The sequence below is a fragment of the Tursiops truncatus genome, chromosome 14, assembly GCF_011762595.2.
Source record: "Tursiops truncatus isolate mTurTru1 chromosome 14, mTurTru1.mat.Y, whole genome shotgun sequence".
In the NCBI taxonomy this organism is placed as follows: Eukaryota; Metazoa; Chordata; class Mammalia; order Artiodactyla; family Delphinidae; genus Tursiops; species Tursiops truncatus.
In genome coordinates, this window is record NC_047047.1 from 6,582,867 (window position 1) to 6,599,636 (window position 16,770).

At 42.8% G+C, this 16,770-nt stretch overlaps 1 protein-coding gene across 14 annotated transcripts in view; it reads left to right on the forward strand.

Moving 5' to 3' along the window:
• AFF3 (ALF transcription elongation factor 3) overlaps positions 1-16,770 on the forward strand; it is a 568,741-nt gene that overhangs the window by 252,414 nt on the left and 299,557 nt on the right. For all 14 annotated transcript variants that reach the window (XM_073791036.1, XM_073791035.1, XM_073791040.1 and 11 more), the window contains one exon: positions 12,178-12,225. In XM_073791036.1, coding sequence (XP_073647137.1) covers positions 12,178-12,225 — 48 coding nt within the window. The remainder of the gene's footprint in view (positions 1-12,177; positions 12,226-16,770) is intronic.

Here is a 16,770-nt window from a genome sequence, read left to right on the forward strand (position 1 = left end):
CACCATCTACCCCAGTGGTCACCAACCTTTACTTTTTTTTTTTTTAATTAATTAATTAATTTATTTTTGACTGTGTTGGGTCTTCGTTGCTGCGTGCGGCCTTTCTCTACTTGCGGCGAGTTGGGGCTACTCTTCATTGCAGTGTGTGGGCTTCTCATTGTGGTGGCTTCTCTTGTTACGGAGCACGGGCTTCAGTAGTTGTGGCACGTGGACTCAGTAATTGTGGCTTGTGGGCTCTACAGTGCAGGCTCAGTAGTTGTGTCACACGGACTTAGTTGCTCCGCGGCATGTGGGATCTTCCCGGACCTGGTCCTGAACCCATGTCCCCTGCATTGGTAGGCGGATTCTTAACCACTGTGCCACCAGGGAAGCCCTCCAACTCTTCTTTGTACTTGGAAGGTCTTACACATGGTGCTAGGTGGCATTGAAGAGGGGATGCCTGCTTTCTGTGCAGATGGCATCTTGCCATAATAATTGCAGCATAGTTAAAATGGGATGTTTATTATTAAACTTTTTGCTTTGTAAAGATTTTGTTTTTCTCCCTTTGGCTTATAACGGCAAGGGGTTTTGTGATCTAGTGAGGGAATGAAGACATAGAGAGGTTGTCTTCTCATTGGGCCCCTCAGAGGCCTTGGAGTAGGGATAGAAAGCAGCTCAGCCCCCTCTGTAGTAGGGACACAGGAGCTGACATGTCTCCTCTCTTCCTGGGTGGCCCAGCAAGAGTTACCAGAGGATGGCTTTGTCTGGTGATGTTTTACATGGAAATCCAAGGGTCAGCCAACACTCCCAGGGGCCTTCTGAGACCTACCCTGATAGAGGAAAGGGAACATGTGTGGATTCATATCCCTGTTCGGCCCCAAGTACCCTGGTTCCACAGGCCAGTGGGCTCACCCTGCTTTACACCACGACACACATACAGGCTTTGAAACAACTGAGCATTTTATGGCAATGGGAGGTAGAAGATAAAATCCATTAGGACAGCTTTCCTCCCAATAGACGGCAAAGGTCTTCCAAGACTAACAGTAAAGCGACACCAGCAGACTCAAGAAGGAGAATGCTGTAAATGTGCACGAATTAAAAGAAGGAAAAAAGAAGAAAATCTCTAAGTATGGCGTTGTAGATAGATTTATTTTAAAATATGAAACTTCGAGTATTAAACACTCACCAGCCGGGCTTCCCTGGTGGCGCAGTGGTTGGGGGTCCGCCTGCCGATGCGGGGGACGCGGGTTCGTGCCCCGGTCCGGGAGGATCCCACATGCCGCGGAGCGGCTGGACCCGTGAGCCATGGCCGCTGAGCCTGCGCGTCCGGAGCCTGTGCTCCGCGACCGGAGAGGCCGCGGCGGTGAGAGGTCCGCGTACCGCAAAAAACAAACAAACAAACAAACAAACAAAAAAACCACCTCACCAGCCAATCAAAATGCGTACCAATTTCTCATGTTTTCCCATGCTACCTGCTCCCACTTCTCAGGTGATCCTTCTGCCCTGCACCCTAGCTGATTTCAGCTGGATTTCTTTATTCAGCATGTATTTATAGCATATCTCCTACTAGAGCATACATAGAAACAGTTGATGTCAGGCATACACAGAATGAACTATATTCTGGGGGCCAGACGACCTGAGACCTTTTTGAAAAGGTGAAATGATAATGGGGAGAAAGACTCATGAAGGACATAACATATTAAGGGTTACTTGTGAATTGCTGCTTTCTTTCTTTTAGCAAAATAAAAATAATAGAATGTACCAAATAGAATATTGTCCAATATGTAGCCCCACTTTTGCCATTTCCAATATGGCTAAAAGAGAACTGATTTTCTGTCTTTCTGTGGGACATAAATCAGAGTAGCCCTAAGTACCTTTAATTGGTTAATTTCTTCAGGCCCATTGGATTACTCTCTCCATCTTGCAAGTTTTTGTGTTCAGAATTTCATGATTAGAAAAGAAAACCATGTTCTGACTATAAATAATAATCAAATGTGTTTTTCTTGTACATTTCGCTCCATCATTTAAGGGGGAAAAAAGGATATACTCTAGGGATGCCCCATCAGTAAGCCTTCTGCTACCTACAAATAACATGTTATGTGTTACTAGATTAGGTTGACCCTTGAACAGTCAAAAGTCCACATACTGCCATCTCTGCGTCAAAAACAAATGAATTGATAAGTGACTCACCCAAGGGCAGGGAACAGTTTGGATAGAATCAAGACTCAGATCCTAGTTCTTTTGATTCACATACGCTGATCTCTAATTGAACACAAACTTTCCCCCATACTTAGTTAACTTAAAGGTCTGTAAAATGAAAATACAGGTACTATATTTGTTGGAGAAAGCGGACATGTAAGTGGTCCAAACCCTTGTTATTCAAGGGTCAGCGATATGCAGGTGGGCTGCAGGATGAGATTCAGGAAATTTTTAAAAAGGAAATGGTACATTTTAGAAGTCTCCCTGAAGTCTGCCTGACATGTGAGGGTTAAGTAACTTCAGCATTGTCACTCTTGCCTGAGCCTGTGTTAAAAGCAATGACCGCAGTTTCAGATGAGAGAACACAGGAATCTTGAAGTGTTCTTGTCAATTTCAGACTACAAGTGGGATGGGCATGTTTGTTGTTCCTGTTATGTGGATTCTGTACCCAGCTTTGACAGGACAGTGTGGAAGGTGGCCCTGGTATACAGCACGGGGTACTCTATTGAGACATGACCCCCTGGAAAAGCACTCAATACCAATTAGTGCTCAGGATGTAAAAACATTGTCTCTGGTTTTAATCTCTTTATGCCATCAATAGATGTTTGACAAGGTCAGTGCATTGACAGACCACTTAACTTTCTGAAAACCAAGTGTACTTTTAACTAGAAGCTCTGATTGAGATCACTAATTTTCATTCTAAAAATAATAACATGATTAAATGATCTTGTCCTATGGCTAGGAATCTGGCAAAAAATCGATTACTAGCTCTTTAACAATATTGCCTGTTGATAGAAGGCTAATACCTGTTCCCTAATTTACAAATACCAGTGTGCAGATTAGGGAAGCCAAATGATTTCCTAATGGTTTCTGTGTTAATGGGTATGTGCTTAACTTCAGTGGAGTAAATAAATGTTGATATTTTAAGAATTTGTTTTTAAGATAACTCTGGTAATTTATTTTGATAAAGCAAAGACATTTGTTCGACCAGCCGTATTCAAGTGTAAGACTTTAATTTTTTAAATAGTCTTCTAATTTTTTTTAGTATATTGGCCATTTACTATTCATTCAACAAACATCTTCAAGTGCTTACTATGTTGTACCAGTACTCCGCTAGGAAGTGGTCATAAGTGAGAAATACCATATCCACTGTAAAATCTACTAATACAAGTAAATGATACTCATTAACATTTTTCTCATTTTTTTCTTTTCATTTCAGTATGGTATTTATTACTAGAGTAAAATCATAAAGTTAATGTGAAGGGGAGTGGGGAGAAACCGCTTAATGGGTACAGTGTTTTACTTTGGGATGATGGAAGTGTTTTGGAACTAGATAGACGTGATTATGACTCACAACACTGTGAATGTACTAAATGCCACTAAACTGTACACTTTAAAAATGGTTGGTTTTCTGTTACATGACATTCACCTCAATTTTTTTAAATAAACTTTGCAGTTTTTTCCTCTTGATACATTTATTTGACTTTGTATCCTATATTAGAGTTGGAAGGTATTTGAGAAGCCTGGCTCTGGCCCTTTCAGGCATTGTTTGGTATCTTTCACTAGAATTCTGAAGATTTTTCTTATAGGTCTTAAACATGTCTTGTTAATGTTATTCCTCATTTATTTTTCTTGATATTGTGGGTGGGATTTTTTTCGTATTTTTAAAGTGTTTATTGCTGCTGCACAGAAGAGCTATTGAGCTTGGACTGTTCATAGCCAACCACTTTTTAAATCTCCCTTTTTAATAACAGTAACAGTGGAGTCTTTTGGATTTTTCTAGGTATATGATCAAAAAAATCTGCTGAGATCAAAAAAACACTGAGATGATCACAGTTTTACGTAATTTCCCTAGTGATACAATACTTCAAAGAGGCCCTAATATTAAATATTAAACGATTTTTGCATTCCTGGGACAAATCCCACTAAGTTCCCACTAATTCTTATAACATTTTATTGAATCATATTTACTAATAATCTTTTGAGGATTTTACATTTATTTTCATAAGGAGATTGATTTAGTCTCTTATGTGAGGTTTTTATATTAATTTAATAAAATAAATCATATAGCTTCCCATTACCTTCTACTCTGGAAGAGAAAATATGTGGGAATTAGTTCTTCCTTGAAAGTTTGAAATACTTCACTGTAAAACTATTTGGCTTAAATCCTTATTTGAAGATAATTTTTAATTTAATCTGCATTCTCAGATTATAGGCCTAATTTCATTTTTCTTTATGTCTTATGTCAGTTTTTTCCAGAAAGTTGCCAAGTTCATCAAAATTTTTCATTTATTAGTATTGTGTTCTATATTAATGTTAACCTCAATACTTTCTTATGATTATAAGTGCTTTCATATGTTTTATCCCTTTCATATATCAAATTATTTTATGTTTATTTGTGCTTTCTTTTTTTCTTTTTTTTGCCGTACGCGGGCCTCTCACTGCTGTGGCCTCTCCCGTTGCACAGCACAGGCTCCAGATGCACAGGCTCAGTGGCCATGGCTCACAGGCCCAGCCGCTCGGAGGCATGTGGGATCTTCCCGGACCGGGGCACGAACCCGTGTCCCCTGCATCGGCAGGCAGACTCTCAACCACTGCGCCACCAGGGAAGCCCGAGCTTTCTTTTTATTGAACAGACTTTTAAGTGACTTTCCATTATTGTTTTGGGTAATATGTTTTATTTTTGTTTCTAAGAAATTATATTTTGGCTTTATAAATTCTGACTTTTTGCTTTATAAATATTTCATTGGTTTTCTCTCTTTGTTATTTTCTTTTTCTGCTATGCCTCTTTGATTTTAAATTTTCAATTGCTTAGCACATTGGTTTTTTTAAAAAAAAATAATGAAAGTTTTTAGTGTATGAATTTACCTCTAAGAATATCTTTGGGAGCATCCCATAATTTTGTTTTGCAGTATTTTTATATTATTTTCCTGTAAATATGAAGAGTTATTTATAGTTGATTTTTATAGTGATTTTTTTTTATTCCAAGAGTTCTAGGAGATTTTAATGTCTACCCTGTTTTAATTCATAGCTTAAGTGTTTTGATAACTTGTAGCTAAAGAGTCTGGGCTATAAAACAACTGCTTTTTGGAATTTTTTGAAGCTCTTTTATAGCTCAGTATATAACCACTTCAGTAGCTATTTCATGTGTGCTTGAAAACTTGGGGTTTCCTCATAATAGTCTAAGTTCATGATATCTTTCGGTTTGTCCTTATTTAATTTTATTTTCAAGTTCTCTATCTCTTTTATATACTTGGGATCTTGTTTTGGTATCCTTTGTCTCTTAGGAAAAATAGAGCTGGGCTAAAGATGTCCAACCGTAATAATTCTATTTTTTTCCTTTTTCTTAGCATACCTTATTTTGATGCTCTGTTAATGCCCTATTTTTCCTCATTCTGTGTTGTACTCTCCAATTCATTTTTTTTTTTTTTGCTATGAACTGTTCTTTAGTTGAAAATAATAATCACCACTATTTGCTGTCATTATGTTTGCATTCTTATGATATACTTTTTTTTTTTTTTTTTGCGGTACACGGGCCTCTCACTATTGAGAGGCCTCTCCCGTTGCGGAGCACAGGCTCCAGACGCGCAGGCTCAGCGGCCATGGCTCACGGGCCCAGCCGCTCCGCGGCATGTGGGATCCTCCTGGACCGGGGCACGAACCCGCATCCCCTGCATCGGCAGGCGGACTCTCCACCACTGCGCCACCAGGGAAGCCCTATGATATACATTTATACACCTTTCCTTTTTTTTTATTCTTTTTTTTTTTTCTCAGTGTATAAACGTCTAAGCGGTGGTGACAGTAATTCTGAGGGATAAAACTGGATGTGAGCAGCAGAGCAACAGGTGAACCAATTGGCTGAGCATACTGGGGAGGTCAGGAGTGGGGACCCAGGAGGGATGAGACCCGTCTCCAGCTCTGGCGATCAGGAGCAGGGTGTAGCCTCAAAAGGGGAAGTGGGGACTTCCCTGGCGGTCCAGGGGTTAAGACTCTGCACTTCCAATGCAGGGGGCACTACTGGTTCAATCCCTGGTTGGGGAACTAAGATCCCACATGCCGGTGACTGTGGTGCAAAAAACAACAACAACAACAAAAAAGCCATGCAGGCATGATCATTCCTAAAAAAAATAGCACTTGTAAAAAAAAAAAATTGAAGAAAGAAAGAAAAGAAAAGAAAAGAAGGGGGAAGAGTTAGGTGGGCATAAGACTTGCTGAGGAGAGAACTGGCTGACACGCTCCTGACCTCAGGTGACCCTGGCCTCAGGTGAGGCTGGTGCCACAGTCAGTGGATGGAGCTTCACATAGACTTGCGATAATCCCTGGATTCAAGCTTAGATCCTCGCCCAGTGCTTTGGTAGCACTGATGGGACACCTAATTTCTTTGTACCTCAATTTTTCTCTATATCAAAAATAGTAAGACTTATTTAAAAATATTTCTGTAGCAGTATTCAAGAGTGTGCCTGTGATAAACAATATCTAAATGTTTGAGGACCTTTCGAGTGCTTGCAGACAGACAAGGGTACTGTGACTTTAAAACAGTATTATTTTAGCGTGAAGGTTCCGCCTTCAATGTGTCTGATGAAGAGTTAAACTATTTTTGAAAACAGGATATGTGCAGCTTCATCTCCTCCATAGTGAAATGACATTTCCCACTGATTGGATCGAGCCTTTTCTCCTTAAGCTTGGCTGGCTTCTTCCAGCGCTGTGTGCGTGGCATGGTAATTAGGGGCTTAGGTTCTCAGTGGCAGGATGCTCCTGGCTATTTCTTGAGCTATACTTACCCACAGCTCCGTTCCTCACACTGCGCTGGCAGAGCGTGTGGTGTGTATTTTTAAGCGGTAAGATTTGAGGAAATCAGTTCCATGGAAGAAGGAACGTGATCGACAAGGCTTGTAGAGAAGGAGAATCAGCTGGGGTTGCTCGCTTTTAATTGAAGTCTAGTTGGAGGTTCAATGAGGTGAGGCTGTTATGACAGATTTCAAAATGTAATGATCGGAAGAGGGGGTGGGTTCATCAGAGTCGGAGTAAATACAGAGCAACAGCTCAGCAACCCAGCGTGAAGCAACAGCTACGAACCCTCACAAAATGCAGAGTAATTAAAATTGGCGTTGCACAGCCCTCCTCAGTGGGTACCTTTCCAAGGAAAGCAGTGACTTTATTGTGGAAAAATATAAACACAAATTTGGAGATGTAAATTACATGCATGTTTTAATCCTGTTCATAAACACTGAAAGTTTTTAAAATGTAAATATAATCAAAGTGCACAACTGCAGCTGAAACCAGATTTGAGAAGGATCTTGAGAAAGAAAGAAGGTGAAAGGCCCTGCAGTCTCCCCGACCCTCACACCCTGCCCATCCCAACCCCACCTTTGTGGATTCGGAAAAGAAGAGATAGAATTCTGCCCTCCAGTTTCTGAGGACACAAATCCTTGTCTTTCATTTGTCGACATCACAGAAGAGATGGTTAGTGTTAACCCTTTCTCTCCATTTCCTCTCCTGCCTTAACCCTTTTGGTCTATGCGTGTGATGTTTGAGGTTCATGAGTACGGTCCACAGTGACTAAGCATTGGATAATTTGCAGCATGGGAGTGAAGGAGGAAATTTATCCAAACACTCTCCAGATTCTTCTATTTCCATACTTTAAGCACGAGAGTGACCTCAAGTAGATCCAGTTCTAAAGGTTGAGCTTGGAGAAATAGCATTAGATAGTAGAAAACTGACTGCAGTGGTGTTGAAGAAATGTGTGTGGGTTCTACCTTGACTGTCCTTTGCTGCCAAAATGATTTTGGACAAGAATCTTCACTTCACTGGGCCACAGTTTCTCCATCTAAGCTGTAAGAATCCTTCCATTTCAACCTTTCTGTAATATTATGCCTCATGGATCCACTCCAATCTAAATGGGGCCTGGGAAATTCAACCCCAATGTGGTACCCTTCCCCAGGTGGCCCCAGGAGTCAGAAATGTTCCAGACAAGGGCCAAGATTTTCCTCTGCCAAAGCTCCTCCACTCTGTAATTTAAAGCCAGGACTCCCTGAGACTTTTGTAGGAAGTCTTTTGTCCTGGCCTCAGTTCTGCACCTGCTCAGCTGGGCAAGGGGCCTTCCCAGGAGGGAATGACCTGATGTCTGGCCAGACCATCAAAGTTCCCGGTTGGAGTTGCCATCGAGATGACCCAGTGTAATAATTCTGCATATTTCATCTACATTGATGAGGGAAATATTCAGCAGAGCTTTTATATTCTGTTCCTCTCTCAGTGTGTTCCCTCTTCAGAGTAGGGTAGTGGAAATTTATAGGATTATGGGGAGAGATACTAAGGGCCACCTGTCATTGAGATAAATCATTTCAAATGAAATTATAGTGTGGTATTCAGGGGAAGCTTAGTTTCAAGGAACGAAACACATCAAGAGTCTTTGTAGTAAGTTGTGTGCCTGGGTGAGTCCACCAGGAGAGCATGAAGTCAAGTTTTCCTTGATTGATTGTTTTAAGGTGGAAAATAAAAAGTACATTGAGAATTTAGCATCTGCTCTCCCAGTATATTACATGGTAGGAAAGGGTTGGGATTTGGAAGCAGGGTAAGAGAAATGGTTGTGGGTTTGAAGATTCGTTTTCCAGTTCGACCACTGATTCCCACCTGAGCTCTGAAGGAGGTCAGTTCAAAGGACCCTTGAGCCCTGGCCTGGCTGAGGCTTCACCACATAGCCTTTGTGATGGTTGCCTCTGGCTGCTCTGAAAAGGAAACAGGGTTTGGGCTGGTTCCAAAAAGAGCTCTCTGATCTAATTTGATTGGAGTAGCAGAGCGGTGAAATTTCCAGAGCAGTCCCAGGAAAAGGCATTGGGAACAGAAGTTGGGGGTGTATTAGATGTATGTTGCCAAACTGGAACTTTTGGGAAAACAGGAGAAGGGATGAATATAGGAAAGAGGAATGAAATATTAGTAAAAAGCTTTGGGTCTTCTAATCTTATCACGATATTTAACACTGTTTTTCTTGTTTTATAAGGATAGACATATATGTTATGTTCATGCACTGTTAGCAACAGTAGTTGTGCTTTGCACATTTCATTATTGATTTTCTTAATGATGAGACTAGAAAGGAGTAATTTATACAAAGACAATTACCTGTTTTAACTAAAACATCAAATAATCCATAAGGAAATAAACTTCACCTAAAAGTTCTCAAACTGTTGGATTAAAGTCCTAAATATAAAAACCCAAACTATAAAACTCTTAAAAGAACACATGGGTACATCTTTATAACCTTGGATTTGGCAATGACTTCGTAGACGTGACACCAAGAGCAAAGCAATAAAGAGAAAACTAGGTAAATTGGACTTCATCAGATTAAAAATTTTGTGCATCCGTGAACACTATCAAGGGGGTGAGAATACATTCCAAAGAATGGGTAAAAATATGTGCAGATCATGTATCTGATAAGGTCCTAGTATCCAAAATATATAAAGAACTCTTACAAAACAATAAAAAGTTAACAAACCCAATTTAAAAGTGGGCAAAAGACATTTCTCCAGAGAAGATACACAAATGGCCAAAATGCACGTGAAAAGATGCTCAACATCATTAGTCCTTAGGAAGATGCAGGTTAAAGTCTCAACACAGTACCATTTTACACCCATTAGGATGCCTAGTATACAAAACACAACAAAACCAGAAAATAACAAGTGTTGGCTAAGATGTGGAGAAAGTAGAACCTTCATACATTGCTCGTAGGAATATGAAGTGGTACAGCCAGTGTGGAAAACAACTTGGCAGCTCCTCAAAAGGCTAAGCATAGAATTGCCGTATGACCCACCAATTCAACTTGTAGTTCTGTACCCAAAAGACGTGGGTATTCAAACAAAAACTTGTGTACAGGTGTTTATAGAAGTGCTATCACAACGGCCAAAGTGGAAAAACCAAGATGTCCATCAACCGGATAAACAAAACGTGGTCTTGTCCATACAATAGAATGTTACTCAGCCACAAAAAGGAATAAAGTAGACATAGGTTACGACATGGATGAACCTTGAAAACATTATCCTCAGTGAAACCAGCCAGACACAAAAGGCCACATGTTATATGATTCATTTATATGAAATATTTAGAATAGAAAAATCCGTAGTAACAGAAAGTAGATTAGTGGTTACCAGGAGCTGGGGAGAGGGAGGAATGGCGACTTCCTGCTTAAGGGGCATGGGGTCTCCATTCAGGGTGACGAAAACGTTCCTGAACTAGATAGTGGTGACGTTGTGAATGTATTTAAGGCCAGGAAATTATACACTTTAAAATGGTTAAAATAGTAAAGATTATGTTATGTGTGTTTTACCATTTCCAGACTCTATAAACATCATAGAAACGCTGGTAATTTGACAAACAGCTGAGCTCAGGTTTGCTGAGGAGATGCATATATTTGAAGTACAGCCTTTGGGACTGGGGAAAGCTTCTGGAAGAGAAAATGTACATGACTGAGGATGAGTCCTGTTTCCTGGCCCAGACTCGCTGTTCTGTGGCCTGGGGCGAGTCATGTAAACTCTCTGGGCCTCAGCTGGGAGCCTTGGACAAACCTTCTATTTCTGGGTGGGAAAAATGTCAATCACTTGTGGGACGTTTTCAAGCCTCACACACTTGCATTCACCTTGGCCTCTTACCCAGTGTGAAGGGTGGAATATTCCTGATGGAATGCTCTACTACCAGGAAGAGCGGGTGGGGGACACACACAGGGGTCTGGGAGTGTGAAAGTACACTTTCTGGTAGCGCCTTTGTAATACTGAGAAGTCCTGGAGCTGGTGGTGATAGCACTTACATTCCTGGGAAGGGCAGGAGGTAGATTCATTCATTCCTTCCTATGCCGCCCACTGGCAGATATCCACACTGAAAGACACAGAGCCCCTGAGTGGGTGGAGTGTCTGTCCTAGAGGGAGGAGAGATCATTCCAGAGTCCGTCTGTGAACTGCAGTTGTGGTGAGTGTGCTGAAGAAACAGTAAATGCTGCGTGGATGAGTATTCCAGGGCTAGGGATGCTCTGAGGGTCATGGTTGACCTGCCTCTGAAGGATGACTTGGAATGAACCAGGAAAACCAGGAAGGTGCAGAGCAGCGTTCCTGGGGGAGAGAGAACTGTGAGGGGGAAGGAAAGCAGAGTGGGCTTGGGGAAGACATCGCGAAGAAAGCCTCATGCTGGAGGTCATGCTGAGTCGTGGTCAATGTCATTGAATTAAAAGGCCAGGGAAGTATTTTGCTGAGACCACAGTAGGCACTTGCACCAGCAAATGCTGCTTTCTCGTCCCCACAAAACTACCTCCTGTGCTCTGGGAGCACGTTACCAGCAGTAACCACACAGCATCTCTGAAACTGAAAATGGTCCCCAGAGTCGGCTGTGACCTGAAGCCACCGTTCCTCGGAGCCTATACCATCTCTCCAGCACAGGGCAGTGTGGGTTACAGAACCAGTGGCTCTGGAGTGTGACACCCAGCCTACCCTGAGAGTGCTGGGAGAATGTGTCTCCTTTCGGTCTTTTGGGTTTTGGCCCATCACCCAGTAAATCTAGGCTCTGAGGATGGTAGAACTACCAAGAGTTTCACTTGTATTCGGCAGGACCATTGCATGTATTTGGTGGGTGGACCGGATCCATCTTTGTGGTGTAGGCCACATTTGCTTCCACACTTTGATGGAACCCAAGGTGAATGGAGCTCGTACCTGCCAGTCATGTGCTGTACTCCTAGGAGCCTTCCCTGCTTAGAGTTGACGTGGTTGGAGGGCCCAGCGTTGCAACTCTGGGGCGTGTGCGATGCTCCCGGCCGCCCTGTCCACGGTGCAGCAGTGGGGAAGGGAGGATGGTCACAGTCTTGATTGGAGTTGTCGCATTAAGGAAGGGAGCTCATCTGTAAGTCCTACTTCAGGCAAGGCCCCCTGTCCAAACTCTATTAAATTTGGAGGCTTATGGGTCATTTCTTCTCTGTAACCATGAGTCTGTTTTATCTGGCTTAATGTTTTTTCCCTTTGCTTGCAGGAGAGTAGATCTGGAGAAACCAACAGCTGTGTTGAAGAAATAATTCGGGTAAGGATATTCTTTTACAAATCTTACCAACTGGTTGACATAGATTCCAAATAGAAGGAGGTGCAGCTGCAGTGTCAAAGTGAGCCCATTGTTCATGTGTTGTCTGATCTTTACCCTTTCTGAGGGTAATCACCTAAGTTGCCTAAATAACAGTACTTTACAAAACAACTTCTAAAGCTTCTTTTAGAAACCTAGGAGCTACACCTTAATCTGGTGCCTTTGCACAGGCTGGGGTGACACTGTATGAAAGGGATCAGCTGGAAGACAGAACAACAGAGTTGAGATGAAAAATATGATTGTGTTCACATTTGGATGCCCCCATTTGTCACCCTACTATTTAAAAGCATCTTTCAATAGTCTGTGCTTTCCAGTCAGGCAGGGGTTGCCTGGTTATTTTTCTCCCAAACTTAATTAGAATCAGAAGCACTCTGACAAAGAGGTGATGCTCCGTGTTGAAAATTTATTTCTATGTTGTTATGCGTGTTATTATTTTGCCTGTTAGTCTCTGTAGGCCTGTCCTTTTCATCATCATCATCTCACGCGCACAGCCTCTGTGAACTAGTTTCATGCGCAGATGCACTTAGGCTGGGCTGTTCTGCCGTATTAGTGATCTCCTGAGTACTCAGAACTTATAATCAGGATGTCCTCTTCAACCTGTATTTTGTCTTCAATCATATTTTTCATCGGAATAACCTAATAATTTATAGCTCTCAGAAAGCTGATATTACACTGGGCGAAACACCAAGGCAAATCAGACCAGATGGTGTGGCAATTCTCTATAAAGAAAAAGAAAAACTTTGTTTTAATATGTTTGTAACTTTTGGGCATCCTACACACTTTTTCTTGAATGGCTAGTGAATTACAGTAATATGGTTATGTGGTTTAAAATTTTACATTAACCATCAAATTGTTTTCAGCGGTAGGATTTTTATTTCTTCCTGGAAAGCATTATTTCATAAATAAATTTTTTCACTCTCGAATGGATTAAAATAACTCATTGAAGTTTGATTTGATGAATTCATAATGATTTTTGTTTTTCTGGGAGAGATTTATATAGAAAGCAGTTGTCAAAGTGTGGTAGCTTCATTTCTGGCATTTAATTATACGTTGTATAAAATACGTGTTGTATTTTACATCTAAATTATCTCTATCTTGGGGCCTTGTTTCAGGTTAAACACAGATAGTGTAAAATGCAGATGTACTTTTCCTATTTTTCTCTTTTAACATACTTTCATGTATGGGGTCCCAATATTCAGTGTTCAAGCCATCTTCCTTTGATTGGTTATGGTGTTTATATCTGCAAAATGATAATACCACAACACACCAATCCCCTCTTTGGTTTCTCTGTTTATGTTTAAAACATCCTACCCCTTCTCATCCTTTCTTATCTTTTCTGAGGATATGGAAGAACTCTGTTGTTTGACCTTTCTGTCCTATATTCTAAGCAGGGCTTGAAGTTTACAAAGAGCTTGAGTGTTTCTCATACCATAACGATATACTTTAGAGAAGCAGTCCACAACCATAACGATATACTTTAGAGAAGCAGTCCACAACCTTTTCGGCACCAGGGACTGGTTTTGTGGAAGACATTTTTCCACGGGGGAGGGGGGGATGGTTTGGGGATGATTCAAGCGCATTACATTTATTGTGCACTTTATTTCTATTATTATTACATAGTAATATATAATGAAATAATTATACAACTCACCGTAATGCTGACAGGAGGCGGAGCTCAGGCGGTAACGCGAGCGATGGGGAGCGGCTGTAAATACAGATCAAGCTTCGTTTGCTCACCGCCGCTCACCTCCTGCTGTGCGGCCCCGTTCCTAACAGGCCACGGACCGGTAGTGGTCTGTGGCCCGAGGTATGGGGACCCCTGCTTTAGACAGTGCAAAATTCACTTCAAATAAAACTGAACGCTGGGGCTTCTCTGGTGGCGCAGTGGTTGAGAGTCCGCCTGCCGATGCAGGGTACACGGGTTTGTGCCCCGGTCTGGGAAGATCTCTTCCACGTGCCGCGGAGCGGCTGGGCCCGTGAGCCGTGGCCGCTGAGCCTGCGCGTCCAGAGCCTGTGCTCCGCAACAGTGAGAGGCCCGCGTACCGCAAAAAAAACCCCAAAAAACTGAATGCTGTAGTCAAGAGTTTAAAGCATTATTTATTTATTTTTTTAAGAAAGCTGATGAGAGCCAGGCACCCCGGCCCCACTCTCCTACCTTCCCACGATACTGACCCCGAATCCATCACACCACGGGTGCTGCCCCTACCTGCCTTGAATCAGGCGTGGAACAAGAGGAAAAGCCTGGACCAATGAGAGAATTGATTTATGTGTACGCGCAGGGTCAAGGGTAGGGGGATGCTTCGTTCATCGGAAGACAGCTGAGCTCTGAGCTCCACACTTCCCAGAGCTTGTGAGGAGTGTTCCAAAGAGGAGATGGTATAGACTGGGAAGTGATGGTGGTGCTGGTGCTGTCATGTGAGCATCTTTCTTTCCCCTCACCTGGCAGTCTAAGGTGTTAGTAGTGCTCTAACTTCAGGAGCTCCTAGAGGATCATGTCTGTGTTCCCAGTTTTGCCTGGAATGTTTTTCTGGCTGTCACCTGCCTCTCACACCAGGCAGCCCCAGGATCGTCTTCCCCTCTTATCCTAAGCATCTCCTCTCCTGCAAACACAAGCGCAGGGCGCCTTCTCAGTTACAGCCTGTTGGATTTGTTGTGTATCTGTCACACATCAGTATTCTTCCCACACGGTGGCCCTAATGTTTGGAATTTAGAATTCACGATTTTGTGGAATGAATAAATAAATGAATGAGTAAAAGAATCCTCCAAAGGAGAGTGATGAGTACCGTTGTGATGGCTCAGAGATTCCCTTTGCTGTAAATCACAGACAAGATGTACTGGCCTTTTTAATGCTCGGTTCCTGTGAATCATCTTTGTGGAGCCCAATTTTCCTTACCAGCATCTCTCCCCTTGGAATCAGCTCAGGTAAACCTGATGTCGTCAAGGTCACCAGAGGTGCTTACTACTTGCAGTCATCTCGTTGTAAAAAGGCTCTCTCTTGTTGTGGAGGAAAATCAGGGTCATGAAAAATACCTTAAAATTATGAACATGGAGGTGGTCATTGGACAAGTGTTTGCATGCCCTTTCCATGTGGGAGGTACTGGAAACAGCGGTGGGTCAGAGAGACATGACCCCTGGCCCTTTGGGAACCGACAATGTGCTGGAAGAGATAGATACTAAGTTTTTTTTTTTAATCTCATAAATAAATGTATAGTGTGAATTGTGGTAAATACTCAGGGTTTTATGAGCGCTTACTCTAGGGTGTATTACCGAATTTGGGGTCAAGAACTACTTCCCTGAGGAAGCGGCCCTTGAACTGAGCTGGAGGGTGAGTAGGAAAGCAACCTAAGGAAAATGGTGAAGCTTCCAAGCAGAGGGAGTGAAGAGCTCAGCTGGTTAGAGACCCGGGAGGGAGAGAGAAGGCCCGCGTGGCTGGAGAGCAGGTGGGAAAAGCCAGGCAGGAGCGGCCAGCCGTGCTGTGCTTTCTCAGCCACATTCGAGAGCCTCTAAGCACAGGGGAACCGGCGAAGGATTGGGGCTGGGAGGGATGTGATCAGATTGTAGACGCACCGCTCTGGCTGCTGTGAGGAGTGGCTTGAGGGGAAAATGGAAGAGGAATGTGGGGCTGATGCAGGCTCCAAGCGAGGGATGCTTGGTGGAGACACGGGAAGATTGAGGGAGATGCTGTGTTGGGTTGGGGAGAAGAGGACATCCTCTGTTAATTTTTAGACGTGCTGAGTTTGAGGTGCCTTTGTGATGTTCAAGTAGACGAGGAGAATGTAGAGGAACTCAGAACGGAGGTCTGAGCTGCAGGCCAGCATTTTGGATGAATTAGCACATTGGCAGTAAAACCACAGAAATGGGTACATTTGCCTGGAGAGAGACTTGAGGCCGAGAAGCAATGAGGGCCTGAATTCCACCATTTCAGGGGCAGGGAAGGGAGGAAGAGCCACTGGCAAACGAACATGAGAGGGAGTGACTAGAGAAAATTGGGACCGTGGAAAGCCACAGAAGTCAAGGAAAGAGAGTTTCCATCCAACAGGGTGCAGAATTTCTGAGAGGACACGAAAAGATGAGGATCGAAAGCCACCCAACGGATTGGACAACAAAAAGGTCATTGGTGACCTCATGGAGAGCTGTTTCTGTGGAGGAGAGGGGGCAGGGTCCAGACTGGAGAAAACTGAGAGGATGGAGTCCCTGAGTTTAGAGACCTCTTGTGAGGAAAGGCAGTGGTTTCCGTTCCATTTATTTCCATTCCATTTATTTCCTACACAGTCACGACCACCAATGAGGATAGGCTAACATTTATTGAGCACTTACTATATCAGGGACACTCTTCCAAGCTTCTTGCATGTGTTTTCTCATTGGACCATCACAACTGCCTTCTGTGTAGCTGGGAACTATTATCATCCCCATTTTACAGAGGAAGAAACTGAGGCGAGGGGAGGTTAAACACAGCTCGCCAAGGGAACAGCTACCACATGGTAGAGC